The sequence below is a fragment of the Sinohyriopsis cumingii genome, chromosome 12 (genome assembly GCF_028554795.1).
Source record: "Sinohyriopsis cumingii isolate HCF-2022 chromosome 12, ASM2855479v2, whole genome shotgun sequence".
In the NCBI taxonomy this organism is placed as follows: Eukaryota; Metazoa; Mollusca; class Bivalvia; order Unionida; family Unionidae; genus Sinohyriopsis; species Sinohyriopsis cumingii.
In genome coordinates this window covers 71,337,918-71,358,194 of record NC_142972.1, presented here as the reverse complement: position 1 = coordinate 71,358,194, position 20,277 = coordinate 71,337,918, and the positions used below count along the sequence as shown (strand labels likewise).

At 39.4% G+C, this 20,277-nt stretch overlaps 1 protein-coding gene and 1 long non-coding RNA gene across 4 annotated transcripts in view; one reads left to right on the top strand and one right to left on the bottom strand.

The window, feature by feature from the left end:
• Positions 1 to 11,685, bottom strand: part of LOC149786724 (xaa-Arg dipeptidase-like) — a 74,494-nt gene extending 62,809 nt beyond the window's left edge. Inside the window, exons 1-2 of the mRNA XM_089977223.1 lie at positions 11,077 to 11,685; positions 2,812 to 2,960 (exon numbers count right to left, since the gene is read on the bottom strand). Coding sequence (XP_089833349.1) covers positions 2,812 to 2,960; positions 11,077 to 11,442 — 515 coding nt within the window. The 5' untranslated portion in view covers positions 11,443 to 11,685. The remainder of the gene's footprint in view (positions 1 to 2,811; positions 2,961 to 11,076) is intronic.
• Positions 1 to 20,277, top strand: part of LOC149786723 (uncharacterized) — a 71,198-nt gene that overhangs the window by 18,648 nt on the left and 32,273 nt on the right. Inside the window, exon 1 of one of the 3 annotated variants that reach the window (XR_016425020.1) lies at positions 11,928 to 11,945. The exons of the other annotated variants lie outside the window; for them this stretch is intronic. This is a non-coding gene — a long non-coding RNA (uncharacterized LOC149786723). Of the gene's footprint in view, positions 1 to 11,927; positions 11,946 to 20,277 lie in introns of those variants that run through there. 3 annotated transcript variants of the gene reach the window in all.

The window sequence follows — 20,277 nt, the reverse complement described above, 5'->3', positions numbered from 1 at the left end:
GAGTTTACTACCCTGACCATGATTGGTCCACGTTGAGCAGTGTGTATAATCATTTTTATATACTGATTAATTAATTGTTCAGTCGCTGTGATAATCATCAGCAATTTCATCAATAAGGGAACGATAAATACATGCTATCCATAATACCGCCTTGAAATAATCTTCGACAAATATCAGATATTTCATTAACAATTTCTGAAGAATTGTTTCCTGCACGTTTTCCTCCAATCAGTATTTCTAGTCGTTCTACGTCAGAAAGAACACTGTTAGGACAGGCAATAAGACCACTCCCCAAACCACTTCCAGTAGCACCTGGTGCATCATGAGATTCTTCTTCTGGAGATTGCGGTTGAGTAGTTTGCTGCTGCGGTGGAGATTGTGGTTGAGTAGATCGTCGCTGCAATGGAGATTGTCGTTGTCGTATTAGTGTAGAATATTCATTTATTGCGTCAATAAGTTCAATATATTTAGTATCATTGCTTCTAGCTCGATCAACTCCATAATGTATGCAAAAAATCCATTTGTACCAATTTTCACGACTTATAGCATCATTGGCATACTCGGATTTTAAAACTGTCTCGTTGATCATAACTTCGTGCGGCAAACTTAGCCAATTCATCTGTGTCTTTAATTTCCTTTATGGCGTTAATATTTTTTGGGTAAATTTATCGTTTATATCAACTTTAGCCCTGGATTGCTCCATTTCTGTTTCTGGTACACGATCTTTCATATCACCTATTTCAGTACGAATTTCACCAGTATCTTCAAGTATTTCTTCGCCGACGGGTGGAGGTTGAGCTGCAGCTATATCAGTTGGAAGATCTCGTAAAAAAAAAAATTGTTTTCTTCTCGCTGCTATTTTTTCAGTTTGCTCAGCGGTTTGTTTTACTGATGGAATTAGACCTTCAGTAGCTTCTGAAACTCTTTCAGTAATTTTTGTAACCGGTTTAAATAACTGTTCTGTGCCTTCTGCAAATTCAACTTAGGCTTCTTGACGTTCTTGCAATTTTTGTCTAACAGAATCACGAACAGGAAGAAATATTTTGATTGATTTTAGTCTCTCTCGAGCTAATCTAGCAGTGTGAGAATCCTTAGCTGGTGGCATTATTAATACGATAATTTTTAATTGATAACAGCAGAGGGGGCGGAATCTCCGGTATGTAAACACAAATTTCGATAAAAACTCTCAGTCAGGTTAGCAGTGACCTTATTTTTTTATTTCGGAAGAAGCTTATATTTTAAGCAAATGAGGTTTCAGACAAGTGGTCTGTTCGCCCCCTCTGCTGCTCAGCCAATGGATTTTGTGGAAAATACTATTTTTATTGTGTGGTGGGAAGAGTATTGGTGATTTGAAAATAAAAGGCTACGTGGATGGTGGTTGGGGAAGGTGTCTGCACACCTATCGAACTACTCTTGAGAATAGCTGGGTGGAGTATTTACCTGTACAGTGCAAGCCTTGTCTGTAATGTACATGTCGACTATGTTTTGTATATCTGTCGTAGGAGCCGTTGTAGTTTATGTGGTAGACCCTGGGACTGGTAATCCAAGGGCCGTGGGTGGGCCAGCCTGGGTTGGCTGACTCTGTGTGTCCTTGGGAAAGGCCACTTATTTACCATTTTCTACAACCAATAATGTGTTGTGCTTTATTTTTAAATCCGTGAACTGCCCCCCCCCCCCAAGAAGGACATCTGATATTCAATATCCATCTAAATTAAGTCTCTTCCACGTTCATATGTTTCTGATTACAGGTAAACGATAATATAATATTACTTTAAGTACACCCGTGCTGGTTAGTATACCTGTATCCGACTGCACCCTGAACAAGCCCATATGCACCAACCTAAGTCGGGGTAAAGCGAGGATAAATCTGTCATATCTGCTTAACAGACTTTCCAACAATTCTGTTCACTTTGTGCAATCACCACAAAGTGCATAACTTTTTATGTTGTATTGAAAGGATGGTAGTTTTCTATCGATTTCTGTTTATAAAAATGCAATAAAAATAGTCTCTTGACGTATTAGTGATTTATGTGAGTTAGAGGCATACAAATACTCTCGCGATAGTCAAAAACATTTATATCGGGTATAAATGTGTCATATGTCATGTACACAGCTATGTGTCGTTATCACTCATACAGACCGACACTTTATCGGACCAGTGCTTCTTGTGATGATTTTAGGTCACATCTAATGGTCAAATTCTGCCGTCAAAAGCGATAGCGAAGTAGACTAAACTACAAGTTGATACCACTGCAAGTACTTGACTGATAATGTTGGTGCCCTACAGCTGCCATGAACCAACATCACAACAACCGTAACCATTACTAACACTAATATACTGCAACTACTACGACGACGATGATAATTTCCTACTACCAAAGCTATTGCAACTTATGCCACCGGTACTGCAACTAGTACGATGACGACGATACTCTTTTTGTGAACTACTACTGCTACTAATATACCGCTCCGGTGGCCTAGTGGTTAGAGCGTCCGCCTCGGATGCGGGAGGTCGCGGGTTTGAACCTCTGACGAGTGATGCCAAAGTCATATAAATTGGTACTAAGAGCTGCCTCGCTAGACGCCCATCATTAAGAGGTCAGTGTTAGGACTGGTCGGCCTGGTGTCAGGATAATGTGACTGGGTGGGACATCATGCTACATATACGTGGCATGATGTCCCAGTGCTAGACATCACTATAAACTGCCACACTGCAGACATCGTAGCGATATGAATTTTTTTCAAAGTTACGTTAAAAATCCAAATCACATACACACACTACTACTACTACTGCAGTTTTAGACGCCTTACGTCTTAATTGCAAGGAATCCAATGGCTGGTGCGTTGTAAGGAGCGGGATGAGCCATCATGGCGACATCAACGCCATTAAACACGCCTGCATTAATCAGGTCGATCTTTCCACCACCTCCCTCCTCTGCAGGGGTACCAAGCACCGTAAACTGACAAAAAAAAAGCCAAACAAATAATAATAACAATAATAATAACAACAATAATCATTGTCATCGGCATCTCTACTCTCCCACAAAGTAATAACGGATGCCGAATTTTGGTGTCAGTCAGAATATACATGACGTTATAAAAAGGTAAACTATTTTAGGTTATATAATAATAATAATAATAATAATAAGCGATTGCGGATTACACACTTGAACGTGTATCACTAACGACATTTTTTCCACTGTGCGCTCTGAAAAATGTTTTTTATGGCCAGATTTGAAGAGTTAATCGTGGCATAAGACAAGAGCCAAAGACGACAAACCAATCAGATTTCAATTTGTTTTCTTCCACGACCCAATAGTGTAAATATAATTTGAAGCGAATTCAGTTGCCTGGATCAAACACATAGCTTTGGATGAAACTTAAATTTTGACGGTAACTGAAAAATGAAAATAACAAATTAAAAATCGATATTCCATACTATGCGGTATCATTTCTTGTGCACAAGTTAAAAACCCATATGTTTTTCGGTCAACATATCTTTCATAAAATTAAGATATCCAGTGCAGCGAAGTGAAGTTTCTTTTCAAGACAACTTGCACTTGCCGCAGTGCGAGAAATCTGCATGGTAACTAGCACTCACCACGCAAAACCGACAAAAAAATATTTCAAAGAACCATGCTCTTCCCTACTTGTTCAAAAAGAAAAGATGGCGATCCACAAAAAACCACTCCAATTTGGTTCGAAGCCGCAAGAAAAAAAAAAGAAATAAGGAGGGGGGACGGTAGAGGTCAGGTTAAGCAAGGTTCATGGTTATGAAATACCAAATTTTACATTTTTCACCAAATCTCCTGAGATTCAAGACCCTTCGCTTAAAATGGACACGAACATCTGCATGAGACTACATACAAAACGAACATCAAGACGGAGGAAGGGAAAGATGGACTAGCTAGTTTCTTATGTGTGTCCTCTTAAAATAAAGTAGTCATGAAAACTTATACAAAACAATTTTTTATCTCACATTCAAAGCGCAGGAGAGACAAAAAGATCACTTCTCCGATTGCACTGTCTCCATTGTCGTTGGCGAATCCATTAACTTTAAATGCTTGTATTTAGTCCATTTTTTGTTTTTAAAATCATGGCTTTGTTTCTCACTAGACAGCACTACTCAACATGGACGATGCTACTTGTCATCGACAATATTCATACTGACCTCCTCTACATGCTTCAATCATTACGATGTTTTGTATTTAGCTAAGTGTTTCAGATATTGTTATGTACAGTCATAAAACATGACCATAAGCGCCCTCACATCGGGGCGGGGGGGGGGGGGGGGCACTAGCCAACATCCGTAAAACTTAATAAATGATCACTACATGTCTGCCCCCACACACACCTGAAAATAATTCTGCGGACGCCACTCTATATTCATCATGTGCGACGCTGTTCTCTACGGGCAAAGGTAGGGCACAGTGATCTTCTTCGCTTGCTTTAACCAGATTTAATTTTTTTTGAAAAAGTTGTATTTTACTCCTTGATATTAGAGCATAATTGTAAGAAAGAATTGGCCATGCTTGTGCATGGGTAATAGTGCAATAGCATTTTATGTGATACCAATATCTGTAGTTAAATTGCATCCGCATTACATGTTGCTGTGTTGTATTGTACTTATTAATGGCTTATTCTTGTTATTAAAATAATTGTTTTCTGCCTTTGTATCTTCATGTTATCTTTCTATGGCATGCATGCTACACAAAAGAAACACAAGCATGCTGACATCAGCAAGTATGACATCACAGGGTATCAAATTACATGATGCACTGTATTTTCATCTCTCACTGGCTATAAGACAAGTTTTAAATGTTTTAGATTTCAAAATTGCATTTCTTTTCTTGCTGACTCTCACAGAAATAACATACAGTGCATCCCTATTCACATCAATCAAACAAAACAAATAAGTGTGCCACACGACAGGTCAAAATGATACAAGGCCATTGCCCTTTTGTGACTAAAACAAATACACACACCCATGAAGCATCAAGAGATACTGATATTCCAAACTTATTTAAACTATCATCACATGTGATTCATGACCCCCAAATGTTAATAAAAAGGTATAAAAGCCAAGGAAGAGTTCCATAAGCTGTATTATACAGAATAATTAAATAACATAGTGCTACTTTTTAGTATAAAACTATGGGGAAGGGTGAATAAGCAAAGAATAGACAGAGTAATTTCTTCAAGCCTGGTAATGTTCCCCACAACAAAGGGGGTGGGGTGGGGGAATGTGTATCAACCCAAATAACACATCAACATGAGGTATGTTACATAAGGACATCAAGAGACAAATTTGAAAAAGCTATCCAAAGTTCCTATAATGCTGACATTGATGTTGGAGACAGAAAGTGTATGCACAAACTATTATGACTCAAGCTGTTAAGTATGCTGGAGGTGGAGAAATGTGTGAAAAACTTTGCTATGCCAAGACAAGTTCATGTCTCTATGCAATATGCAGACACTGATAAAAATTGTCACTGAATACACTACTTGTTAAATTTAAGTAATAGAATTGAATTGCATATTGAAGTTGTCTAATACATAAACATATACCTACATTTACCCAAAGCTCATAAAAAGTTAAGAAAAAGTCTAAAAATCATTACTGTGGCTGCTTTCCACTATAAGCAGTGTTAAATTACTTACTTTTTAATATAAAGCTGAAAAAATGCATACATTATTGAACAAAGAGAAACAAAGCAAACATTGTGATCACTCAATTACAGTCAAAGGGGAGGTAATACACCTTGATTTGGCAAACCAAATAGCAAGCTCTAATTTACAGCTAAATGATTCCTTACTATTACTTGATGGTAAGAACAGAGCAATGTAGGTTTTATAAATAGCTTTTGTTTCAAATATGAAACCATATTTCTGACATGAAGCTTGTTTTCATTTATTCACAACAACATATATGGTGAACAAAACACATATCGCTTAGTGCACGCAGTAATCAAATGCTGAGATTTGGAATAATGTGTTCTGAGACCACAAGTTGCAACACCCTGAGTATGAAGGTTTTCTATCATGGGACTTGGTACATGAAGAAAAAAGAGATCTGGTTTGGTGGGAGAGAGCAGTATGTTCACCATGCAGTTATACATCAAGAATGTTTCAACTGTATGAAGAAAGGTTGGGGAAGAAAAACTGCGTGTGTAAAGAATGCAATACAGATAGGACTTTTGCAGAGTTATATTTGGAATGAAGGGTTGAAAACTATTATTTTAAGTGAAAATATCCCTCCCTGCTCCCTCAACAAAAGGAATGCAGAAAAGTTCCAATACTGTTTACCCAAAAATGTAATGTACCAATATGAGAAACATGCTGAACATAGAATAGGTGTCAAGGAGTTTAATTCTAGGATAAGAAATAAGACCGGTATAATTGATATTCAATGTGACTCGACATATAATAATTCAATTTACAGGTTGAGGCAATGCAGCATGTGCAGTTTTGTGCACAGTCCTTGTTTTTACAATGTTCTCTGCTTTGATCTGCTGAGTGTGTCTCTAAAGTTAAATGATCAGTACTGATGCATAAGTGATTGTGACATAAGTTGGTTACATATAAAATCTCCCCACCCCCACCCCCTTTTGGGGAATTGTTGCATGTGTTAAATGGTATTTAACCATATAGGCCAATCTATGGGTACCATCATATGAAATTCTGCCATCAGGCCATACTATGCTCTTTTCCCTATGGCCTGAGCTATCTACTTCCTCTCTCCAGTGTATAAAACCATCCCCATCTGTCTTTTGTATAGAATTTTTCTCCAAAACCACATTCAAACCATGATAAAAAGACTCCATTATGATTGTCATATGTAAAAACCACCAAATTGATACCCTGTATGCACGTGGTAACCATGGAAACAACAAACTCCTATTATGGTATAGGTCGCATATAGGACTCACGGTACTAATTCCACTCCAATGGTAAACATATGGAAACACTATCATATTCAAAATTCAATAACTTTAAATTTATGGGTGCTGATAATGACACCTATAATTTTTCATGCACATCTAACCTTGGTGCAAGTTTATGTGTAGAGAACACCATATGACCCGCGGCAATTTGTTTACATACATGTGCATGAAACATGTGTTATTGATTCTGCACCAAATGAATCAGGTGCTACTTTCAGTATTGAGTACTCCTGAGTCAAGCCTGTAAAAATGCTAAAATTGCATCAGTAGAAATTTGTCAATATTTTTTTTATATTACACATAGGATAAGCTCTCAAAAGATATTTTTCCTAAAATTTTAATTTTCATTATTAACCAATTATGGACCACCAAACCTGTAAATACTCTATTATTTCTTCACCCATTTCTAGACTGGTTCACAGTTCTTCCGTATAATTAGTACCGTGTGTCCTATAACCAGATTTAATTTTTTTTGAAAAAGTTGTATTTTACTCCTTGATATTAGAGCATAATTGTAAGAAAGAATTGGCCATGCTTGTGCATGGATAATAGTGCAATAGCATTTTATGTGATACCAATATCTGTAGTTAAATTGCATCCGCATTACATGTTGCTGTGTTGTATTGTACTTATTAATGGCTTATTCTTGTTATTAAAATAATTGTTTTCTGCCTTTGTATCTTCATGTTATCTTTCTATGGCATGCATGCTACACAAAAGAAACACAAGCATGCTGACATCAGCAAGTATGACATCACAGGGTATCAAATTACATGACGCACTGTATTTTCATCTCTCACTGGCTATAAGACAAGTTTTAAATGTTTTAAATTTCAAAATTGCATTTCTTTTCTTGCTGACTCTCACAGAAATAACATACAGTGCATCCCTATTCACATCAATCAAACAAAACAAATAAGTGTGCCACATGACAGGTCAAAATGATACAAGGCCATTGCCCTTTTGTGACTAAAACAAATACACACACCCATGAAGCATCAAGAGATACTGATATTCCAAACTTATTTAAACTATCATCACATGTGATTCATGACCCCCAAATGTTAATAAAAAGGTATAAAAGCCAAGGAAGAGTTCCATAAGCTGTATTATACAGAATAATTAAATAACATAGTGCTACTTTTTAGTATAAAACTATGGGGAAGGGTGAATAAGCAAAGAATAGACAGAGTAATTTCTTCAAGCCTGGTAATGTTCCCCACAACAAAGGGGGTGGGGTGGGGGAATGTGTATCAACCCAAATAACACATCAACATGAGGTATGTTACATAAGGACATCAAGAGACAAATTTGAAAAAGCTATCCAAAGTTCCTATAATGCTGACATTGATGTTGGAGACAGAAAGTGTATGCACAAACTGTTATGACTCAAGCTGTTAAGTATGCTGGAGGTGGAGAAATGTGTGAAAAACTTTGCTATGCCAAGACAAGTTCATGTCTCTATGCAATATGCAGACACTGATAAAAATTGTCACTGAATACACTACTTGTTAAATTTAAGTAATAGAATTGAATTGCATATTGAAGTTGTCTAATACATAAACATATACCTACATTTACCCAAAGCTCATAAAAAGTTAAGAAAAAGTCTAAAAATCATTACTGTGGCTGCTTTCCACTATAAGCAGTGTTAAATTACTTACTTTTTAATATAAAGCTGAAAAAATGCATACATTATTGAACAAAGAGAAACAAAGCAAACATTGCGATCACTCAATTACAGTCAAAGGGGAGGTAATACACCTTGATTTGGCAAACCAAATAGCAAGCTCTAATTTACAGCTAAATGATTCCTTACTATTACTTGATGGTAAGAACAGAGCAATGTAGGTTTTATAAATAGCTTTTGTTTCAAATATGAAACCATATTTCTGACATGAAGCTTGTTTTCATTTATTCACAACAACATATATGGTGAACAAAACACATATCGCTTAGTGCACGCAGTAATCAAATGCTGAGATTTGGAATAATGTGTTCTGAGACCACAAGTTGCAACACCCCGAGTATGAAGGTTTTCTATCATGGGACTTGGTACATGAAGAAAAAAGAGATCTGGTTTGGTGGGAGAGAGCAGTATGTTCACCATGCAGTTATACATCAAGAATGTTTCAACTGTATGAAGAAAGGTTGGGGAAGAAAAACTGCGTGTGTAAAGAATGCAATACAGATAGGACTTTTGCAGAGTTATATTTGGAATGAAGGGTTGAAAACTATTATTTTAAGTGAAAATATCCCTCCCTGCTCCCTCAACAAAAGGAATGCAGAAAAGTTCCAATACTGTTTACCCAAAAATGTAATGTACCAATATGAGAAACATGCTGAACATAGAATAGGTGTCAAGGAGTTTAATTCTAGGATAAGAAATAAGACCGGTATAATTGATATTCAATGTGACTCGACATATAATAATTCAATTTACAGGTTGAGGCAATGCAGCATGTGCAGTTTTGTGCACAGTCCTTGTTTTTACAATGTTCTCTGCTTTGATCTGCTGAGTGTGTCTCTAAAGTTAAATGATCAGTACTGATGCATAAGTGATTGTGACATAAGTTGGTTACATATAAAATCTCCCCACCCCCACCCCCTTTTGGGGAATTGTTGCATGTGTTAAATGGTATTTAACCATATAGGCCAATCTATGGGTACCATCATATGAAATTCTGCCATCAGGCCATACTATGCTCTTTTCCCTATGGCCTGAGCTATCTACTTCCTCTCTCCAGTGTATAAAACCATCCCCATCTGTCTTTTGTATAGAATTTTTCTCCAAAACCACATTCAAACCATGATAAAAAGACTCCATTATGATTGTCATATGTAAAAACCACCAAATTGATACCCTGTATGCACGTGGTAACCATGGAAACAACAAACTCCTATTATGGTATAGGTCGCATATAGGACTCACGGTACTAATTCCACTCCAATGGTAAACATATGGAAACACTATCATATTCAAAATTCAATAACTTTAAATTTATGGGTGCTGATAATGACACCTATAATTTTTCGTGCACATCTAACCTTGGTGCAAGCTTATGTGTGGAGAACACCATATGACCCGCGGCAATTTGTTTACATACATGTGCATGAAACATGTGTTATTGATTCTGCACCAAATGAATCAGGTGCTACTTTCAGTATTGAGTACTCCTGAGTCAAGCCTGTAAAAATGCTAAAATTGCATCAGTAGAAATTTGTCAATATTTTTTTTATATTACACATAGGATAAGCTCTCAAAAGATATTTTTCCTAAAATTTTAATTTTCATTATTAACCAATTATGGACCACCAAACCTGTAAATACTCTATTATTTCTTCACCCATTTCTAGACTGGTTCACAGTTCTTCCGTATAATTAGTACCGTGTGTCCTTTAGTGACTCTGCAAGATTTTGTTATTATGCCACGACAGAACAAGCGAGACATAACATTTTAATTTAGGGATAAAAGATATAAAAAGTAAATTAAAAATAAATGAAAACTCAATTAAACTATAATCAGAATTATTAGGTAATAAATATTATTTGATAAATGTGAATTAACAAGAAAGTGGCATCTGAACAACACTACAATTACGAATGTCAACAAAATGACAAAAGGCTCTAGAAAGAAGTCGAGATAATCAACAGGTAGTTTGGAGTCTGGCTTGTTGGACATGATTGCTTGTTTGATAGTTTGTTTTGTTTCTTTTTTTTTTTGTTGCTGGAATTTTGTGTGTGTGTGTGTGTGTGTGTGTTCAAACTGCACATTCAGCATTTTGTTTTGACTATATGATGATAATGAAATGGGAGCCATGTGCCTTTGTCAAGGACACCCAGAGGTGGCAGATCCTATTTGACAGTGACGGCTAACTCGTGATCCTTTGATTACTAGTGTCCGACGAGCTATTATTATTATTATTATTATTATTTTAAAAGATAAACGAGGAGAAAAAGACAAAGAGAAGCTGTACCGTGGTAATTTTGAATAGAAGAAAGAGGAAAACAATTTTTAACAGCAACAATAAAATGAACTATCAACTGAAAATTTATGAAATTTTTGACATAAAAACGACAACAACAACACAAGTTAAATAATACAATTCAAGAGTATGTTTGAATGCTAACCTTGCCAACTGGCTTCCCTACAGATTTAAATGCCGCCTTGACCCCTAGTGCTGCGGCCACGCCCACTTCAGCTATGAGGTTGTGCCCACATGCATGTCCGATCTCAGGCAGGGCGTCGTACTCGCACAATACGGCTATATGGGGTCCAGTGTTTCCATCTCCAAGCACCGCTCGGAACGCCGTCGGCAGATGAAAGTTTTTCTCTACATTAAATCCATACTTTTCAAGGAAGGTAGTCAAAGCTTCGTGGGCATGATGCTCCTGGAAATTCTCCTCAGGGTGGGACCAGATATCTTGACTGACTTTAAATAGATCATCTTTGGCTCTCTCGATAGCGTCGCACGCGGCTTGCTTTTCCCCGTCCATATTGCAATCAGACCTGTTCACGTATATAATTATCAAATAGTAGCTACCGGTATTCAGATAATAATCTACCAATCTCTACTCTTTATAAGTGCACATGAATTGTCTACAGAATGAATATGGCGTAAGTAAAACACGCACCTGTGTTTTTCTTTTCTGTAAAATGTAAACCTGCAGGAAGACTCAAAATGAATATTTCACCACATACCATATTCGTCCTGTCAAATAAAGCTTCAAGGTGATTGTGTGTGTTTGTGTGTCACATCTATTTTCAAGCTAAGTACCGTCTTTATTACTGAGAGGCCGTATCCTTACCGTAACCTAACTAGTTTTCACTTTTTATTGACTTAAGTAAATGGAATGATCAGTAGACTGATGTACCTATGTCCAGGTTGATGACTGGTTAAGAGTTACAAACGTATATAAATAACGCGAGCGGTTTTACCAAAGCAAATCAAAGTGGACACCTGATTGTGTTAACATTTAAACACAGGATATACACCTTGGTATAAATTTTCTTGTCACGCATGGCCAGAAATGGCAACTCGCATGTTTGACTGTCGATGTGCGCAATTAGTAACGAGTTGTAAAGGTAGCACGGGAAAGCAGTGTATACATTAATAGTACTGGCCCATATGTATTCGCTCATAAAACATTGTACAAAACGCGATCCTTGAGTATATGGTATAAGATAATGAATATTAATGTTATTGTTTAGTTGAGACAACAATGACTGACACTTGATCAATGGCTGACACCACGATGGTGAGACCTTGAACGTTTTTAGTCTCATATCTATTCTCATTTGTTTGTACATTCATATATTTCACAATTCTTTTATTTGTCTCTTGTCGTGTAGACGTGCCAAACAGTAGACCAGCAAGTTGTTCTCCACCTTTTTTCTTTTTTTGTTTGACTGGCGTCCAGTCAAACAAAAAAAGAAAAAAAAGGTGGAGAACAACTCGCTGGTCTAAGGTCCAGAGACATCGTCGTATGACACAAACTAAAATCACTAACGCTCATATTTTCATGGATTTTCGCCCGTATCTAGCTACGATAATCCAGAGAGAGATGGGGGGGGGGGGGGAATGTGACCATTTGGACATTTTTATATTAAAAAATGATTAATAATCGATGTTTAGAACATTGTAATAGGTTTAAGAAACAACAAAAACAAAGCATTAAATACGCTACAGTATGTGTGCCTCGTAACCGACAAATTTAACATACAGGCCAAGTGACGACTGGCTATTGCAGCTATGTATCATTGATATTATGAACACTGTAGATGGATCCCAAGGAAAACGTAAACATACCGTTACGACGAATCCGATTGCTGTCGGTTACTTGGTACAAGTTCAGTTTTAATGTTTTCGTCCAGCGCAATTTTTTTTTCTCTCTAACTCCAGATTTTTGCTTGTTTTGTCTCTTACGCACGAGGGGGGGGGGAGAATAGAAATGGAAAAAAAGAAAGGATTCCGATGAAATTGTGTACTATTTTAATTTCATTTAGAAAACAAGGACTATTAATATTTTTATCGTTATTTTCACGTCATTTATGATTAATGAATGAGTTTAAATTCATCATTGATCTATAGGCCTGCATTTGTAAGAATGTGTATATATTCGTATTATTGCGCCATGGGCGGATCACAATTTGATAGACCAGTAGTATTGGTACATCAATTTGCTTTATACCAACACTTTAATTGCCATGTTATTTTAATGTGTGTGTATATATATATATATATATATATATATATATATATATATATATAAGTAGTGAATGGGGATACTATACGTACAATGGAAATTAGCATTACAGACCCCCTTGGGAACATATACGTACATCGGAAATTTAACATGGCGAAAAATCGTGGGAACATATACGTACAAGGGGAATTTAACATGGGAATAAATCGTGGGAACATATACGTACAAGGGGAATTTAACATGGGATTTTTTTTTTTTAAATTTTAAAAAAACGGGTAGGCAATCTCTTTTCGAGAAATATGGCTGGCCCTGAAAAGGGCCTTTGGGTTTATGTTAATGTATTCATTAACATAAATGGCACCGCATTGGTCTTCTTCTTGTCCTTAGGCTGCGTCTCACTGTTGGCCCGTAAATTAGCACTCTTTTCAGGCATCCTTGCCTCTCCACGTAAATCCTACGTATCCACAGGCTGGTGTTTGTCCTGTGGACAACGGTCCACTTGGATCGGACATACATGAGCAAGTCTGTCCGAAACATCATGGAAGACACAAGGGTGGATGACTCAACTGTGGTCCACATCTTGAAGCGACGAGAACAGGTGAATCAATGCATTGAACTGCGCTTATTTATAGGCAGAGGTAGGATTGAAACGGATTGAGTTCATTCACCAATCCGAACACGCGTTACAAAATTCAGTTACCCCGCATCCAATCCGAAGAGAGCAGTCTGTGACGTCAGTTGGTCTATATAGATTCGTTAGCGCTTGTGTGCAGTCAATCTATGCGACAGTGATTCGACATGACGGAAACTCAGAAAACGATCCATTGGGGTGCACCAACAGGGGAGACTGCCCAAGGGAACCCGGACTTACTTTCAGAAGAGGTGAATTGGGATTTTGTGGATTTTCTCTCCTCGCAAGAATTTGTTCCGGAACCTTCGTTACCGTCTTCATTACCGCAAGTGGAGAATTTTAGACAGAGACAGAAAGAAGAATTGGAGAAATTTATACAACGACAAAAGGAAGCGGAACAGGCTTTTCTCCTACAGCAACAGCAGCAAGAAGAAGAGGTAAGAAAAAAACAACAGCAACAACAGCAAGAAGTAGCAGCAAAGAAACAGGAGGGTGAAAATCAAACGGTCACGGTACTGTTGGACATTTTAGCGGAGTTAAGAAGTTTGAAACAAATGTATCAGACTTCTTTATTACGACCGAAGAGAATACGACCTTCCCGAGCTAAACACGTCAACCCTGTGACTAAGCCTACCGTACCACCCTTAGTGATTTCAACCCAATCATCATCATCAACGTTACGCAGTCCAGAAGTAGGCCTTGGCCGTGGCAAAGGCATAAGGCAGTTAAAGTTGATTGCTTAAACTCACCCCTACACCATAAATAAAAAAGGCCCTTTTCAGGGCCACCCACATTTCTCGAAAAGAAATACAATTTCAATTTGCCAATCACTCAAAAAAAACCCACCCATTTTACCCCTATAGTACGTGTCTGTGTATGAGTGCGTGAGTGTAGCTTCTTATTTTAAAATCAAAACTCAAAGACACTTACCTTATATCATTAATTTATTCTTTTATCCATTGTTACAATCCAATTCACAATTCACAACATAACACTTTAATTAAAAGTTCATTGACTTCTTCTGTCTCCTTGTTTAGTCTCTGTTTTTTGAATTTCTTCACTGTCACACTCTTTTCCTCTTCTTCCTCCTCGCTTTCTTCCCTTCTTTTCTTCTCCTGTTTCTTTTTCTTCACCTGTCTGCTTTCTTCCTCTGAAGAATCCCTCTCTTCCTCTGAAGAACCCCTCTCTTCTTCTGAAGAATCCCTCTTTTCTTCTGATTCCTCTTGTTTCTTTTTTGGGCAATCTGGAGACCAATGTCCTTTTTCTTTACAATAATAACAGGTATCTTGACTTTTGTCTTTTTTAGCCCCTGTTTTTGTTCTTTTTTGACGGTCTGGACACTCTGAAGACCAATGCCCTTTCTTCTGACAGATATAGCAAGTATCTTGACTTTTATCTCGAAAGGAAGGAGAGTAGTCCGTAGGCTGGTCTGAAGAGAATTTCCTAATGACCCCTCGCAAAGCTCTGACGAAACGTTCCATCTGGTTAGTCTCTTCCATCGTTGTGCTCGGCTTGAGAGTGAAATGAATAGTGAAAGGACAAGACACACACCCTTTTATATACACTGGTCTGCTATGACTATAAAGTAGCTCATGGTGTTTGAACTTGAGTCATTTGACTTTTTGCTTTCAAGATGAAACGATCTAATTCATTTGAGAAGGAAGAAGAAAGTAAGAGGCAGAAACGTGATCTATCGCCTCGTACCAGAGCTGAAATCTTGGCACAAATTCATGCCAGTGATTTTGAAGAGGACATGAGTGAACCAGAATCCGAACCCTCTAAACCAAGTTCACCACCCTTAGTCAACCCTGAAAATTACTATTCCATTCGAGAGACGGAAAAGCGCTCCTCTAGAAAATTTAGAACCACGGCTTACAAATACACGGTGAAGTTTAAAGATTTCAAGGCTGAAGTGCCGTTAGAGAAAGCAGAAGTGTTCATCACTGGGGTGTGGGATTCTTTGCTCACCTCACTCAAGCGACAATGTCAACCCAAAGAAGACGATCGCTTGAGACTTTCCATACAACACGACGGTTTGAAATCCCCTGTTTGGATCGAGTTTAGCACCCCTGCAGAATTGACCGCTTCCAAAGTCATGGACAAGATTCAACACGTGCAACAATCTAATGACCAGTTTGACATCACCGATGGAAAAGCCACATTGGACATGACCCACGTCTCTCCTCCTCAAGGGACCGGACGCAAAAAGATGTTATTGGTGAACGACCTTCGCAGCATTAAGCGTAGCCTTGTCCAAATTCACAATCCTCATGACCAGATGTGTTTAGCCCGTGCCATCGTGGTGGGACGAAACTATGCCAACAAGAACGACACGGTAGAATGGAAAAGAACCTGGAACACTATTCAACGTTCCTATCGAGCCAAACAACGAAACGAAGCAGAACTCCTGTTACGACAAGCCGGCCTGTCCAAAGACACACCCTGTGGTATTCCTGAGATGCAAAAATTGCAAGATGCCCTAGCTCCACGATACACCTTGAAAGTGCACCCTCAAGAAGTGCGCGGGCCTCTGTTGTTTCGAGGGCAAGATTTTAAGGACGGAAAATACATTCACGTTTATCATCACGATGACCATTTCGATACCATTACCAGTATCACCGGATTCCTGGGATACGGTTATTACTGTGAGAAATGTGACCATGGTTATAATAATCGAGAGCAACACAAGCATTGTGGATTGAAATGCTCAGGATGTTTGGCCTCTTCACCCTGTCTGAGCGAAGAACCAGTGCCTTGTTCAACTTGTCTGCGCACGTTTGTCAGCCCTACCTGTTACCAACAACATCTGAAAACGCAAGGTTCACAGAAGAAATGTGCTTGTCAACTCCTGAGATTGTGCCCTACGTGTGAACAAGTCATACGTACCAATGCTGCCAAGGCACACGTATGTCGAGGAAAGAAAAAATGTCACATTTGTCACCACATTGTGGACTTGGAACACCAATGTTACGTGCAAAAATACCAACCCCCACCAGAGAAAGAGGACGGTCACAAGAAGAAGAAAGGCAATTTCATCTTTTTCGATTTCGAATGCATGCAAGAGACCGGCATTCACATTCCTAATTTCTGCGTGGCTCATCGAGCGTGCAAGAAGTGCATTCAAGAACCTATCTTCAGTCATTGCCCTCACTGCAGCAAGATTCCTGTAGGGCGTGAAAAAATCTTTCGGGGACCGAACACACTAGCCGATTTTGCCCAATGGGTCTTAGACCCGGTCGACAAGACGTGGAGCCAAGAGGACATCGATCGTTACGGAGATTGTCATCGTCATGCCACGGTGATGGCTCACAATTTCTCCGGATACGATGGACAGTTTCTTCTCAGATACTATACGGAACAAGGCACCGAGCGTCCTAAAGTGACTTTGAACGGAGCCAAAATCATTTTCATGCGAGTGGGACAAGTGCAGTTTAAAGATTCGATGAGCTATTTGGCCATGCCTTTGAGTCGAATGCCTAAAACGTTTGGAATGACAGAAATGGCTGAAGGGTACTTTCCACACTTTTTCAATACGGAAGCCAATCAACACGCCGTTCTACCCCATTTGCCTGAGGCTCACTATTACGACCCCGACAACATGCGTACCGAACAACGAGAAGCTTTCTACGCTTGGTACCAGGCTCACGCCTCCGACCCTTTCGACTTTCAGGAAGAAATGCTAAAGTATTATCGTTCCGACGTGGACATTTTACGGCGTTGCTGTGGAAAATTTCGAGAACTGTTCATGGAACACGGAGGGGTCGATCCTTTGAAAGAAGCTTGCACCATTGCCAAAGCGTGTTCCTTAGTGTATCGACAACGATTCATGCCTGAAAACACTGTGGCTGTCATCCGCCCTCAAACGACCAACTTTGTCAAGCGTCAATATTCGGTCAAAGCCCTACGTTGGTTACATTACTTGTGCGACAAGGAAGACAAGTGGATTCAGCATGCCCACAACGGAGGGGGCGAAAAGACCATCGGAACGTATTCGGTCGATGGCTGGGACTTAGAAAACCCCAAGATTGTGTACGAGTTTAACGGTTGCTTATTTCACGGATGTCCTGTTTGTTATCCTGACCGTGGCACTGAAAATCAGTTTTTGCAACGAACCATGGAAGACTTGTACCAGGACACTTGTCAGCGACGCCTAAAGTTAGAACAGCAAGGATACCAAGTGGTGGAAATGTGGGAACACGAGTACGATCACCGTATGAAAACCGATCCCGAGTTTAAACGCCTCGTGGAAAGTTACCAGTTCATGGACCCGCTGAACCCGAGGGATAGTTTGTACGGAGGAAGGACCAATGCCACCTGTTTGCTGTACCAAGCCGACGAAGAGAAAGGAGAAGAAATCAAATACTTGGACGTGTGTTCGCTGTATCCCTACGTGTGCAAATATTGTCGCTTTCCTGTAGGGCACCCGCAATTGCTGACGGAACACATCGACCTGAAAAACATTCGACAATACGAAGGCTTGATCAAGTGTAAAGTTTTGCCTCCCACGAACCTATACCATCCCGTCTTACCTCACCATTGTCAAGGCAAACTGATGTTTCCCTTGTGTCGTACTTGTGCCGAAACGTGCAACCAAGACCAACCTTGTCAGCACAGCCAGGAAGAACGTGCCTTGACGGGAACCTGGGTCAGCGTAGAATTGTTCAAAGCTCTGGACATGGGATACCAACTGTTAGAAGTGTACGAAATTTGTCACTTTCCCAAGACACAGCAATACCACAAGGGTGACCCTACTCAGAAAGGCATTTTCGCCGACTACGTGGATGCCTTTTTGAAACTGAAGCAAGAAGCCAGCGGCTATCCTTCCTGGTGTCACACTCCCGAAGACCAAATACAATTCAAAGAGAAATACTACGAACAAGAAGGCATCACTTTAGACAACATCGAGAAAAACGAAGGCAGGCGATCGTTTGCCAAAGTGATGTTAAATTGCTTGTGGGGTAAAATGGCACAACGACCGTGTTTACCCAAGACGGAATATTTGACAGAACCTTCCCGCTACTTCCAGATGATTCACGACAAAACCAAATACATGAAACACGTGGACGTCGTTCGAGAGAATTTGATCTTGGTCAATTACGAAGAAGATCTGGACTTTGTACAAGACGACCCTTTTGGAAATGTCATCATTGCGGCTTACGTGACAGCCCATGCTCGCTTAAAATTGTACGAAGCTTTAGAACTGTTAGAAGAACGCGTCCTGTACTTTGACACGGACAGTTGCATTTACATCCATCACCCGATTCAACATCACCCTAACATCGAAGGAGACCGTTTAGGAGCCTGGACAGACGAGCATCCCGACGACAAGATTCTAAGTTTCGTCAGTGGCGGTCCCAAAAATTACGGCTACGAATACCGGAACAAACAAGGAGAAGTGCACACGACGTGCAAAGTGAAAGGACTGACTCTGAATTATCGTACCAGTCGTGTGGTCAACTTTGGGGTATTGAAAGAAGCCTTGCAATCGGGAGAGGATGGAAACTTTAAAGTGACCACTTACCAACCGAACAAGATTGTACGTTTACCCACTCACCACATCGTCAGTCGACCCTTGGAAAAAGTCTATCAAATCGTGTACCAGAAGCGAGTGCGACTTCCCAATCATTTCACCTTACCGTATGGACACGTTGGTATAAAACATTGGTTGTAAGAGGATAGTCACCCACCAGAAAGATGACTTCGCCAAAGCAAGAATCGAGTGAGAAACCCGATGAGAACTCCAAGTTCAAACCCTACCATTTTCCAGTCTTCTTACCTGACTATTGTGATTGTGCCCGTCGATTGGACACGTTTCAGAAATGGCCTACGGATAGGGAAGGATTACCTTCTTCGCATGTTTTAGCTAGAACAGAATTTGTCTACTTGGGACCTGAGTCAGGATTGGGATACGAGGTACAGTGTTTCGCTTGCGGACTGAAGTTACGAATGGATCTATGTATCTATAAAGATTCAGCTATTCTGGAACATACTCGATGGTCTCCGCACTGCCCTTACCTTTCTATGGCCTTTCCACCCATTACACTACGGTACAATGTTGACGGTACCTTAGAGACGGTACCTTCCGAAACAAGACATAAAAAACGTAAAAAAGGAAAGATGTACAAGCTGGAGACTGCATTGAGACTAATATAAAAAGGGGGCTATGGTCAAGATCGATAGTTCATTGTGACTACCAAGACCGAGCGAACAAGATGAATACTTTGAAAAAGACATCGTTTCAGTTTGGGGATTGTAAAAAAGGTTGTATCTTCCTCTAGTGTGACTAATACTGGATGGATAAGACCCATGCATTGCGACGGAAAATGTCCGGAAGGAAACTGCGATTGTCCATGTGGTTACCATTGTAATTGCGTAACGGAGTTTGCAGACGAGTGCGATTGTGAGCCTTGCGATGGGACCGATGCTGTACGTTGTGACCTGAGCGATGCCGTAAAGCATCATGGGAACTTTGTTCTCACTGCCCCTGTCATGGA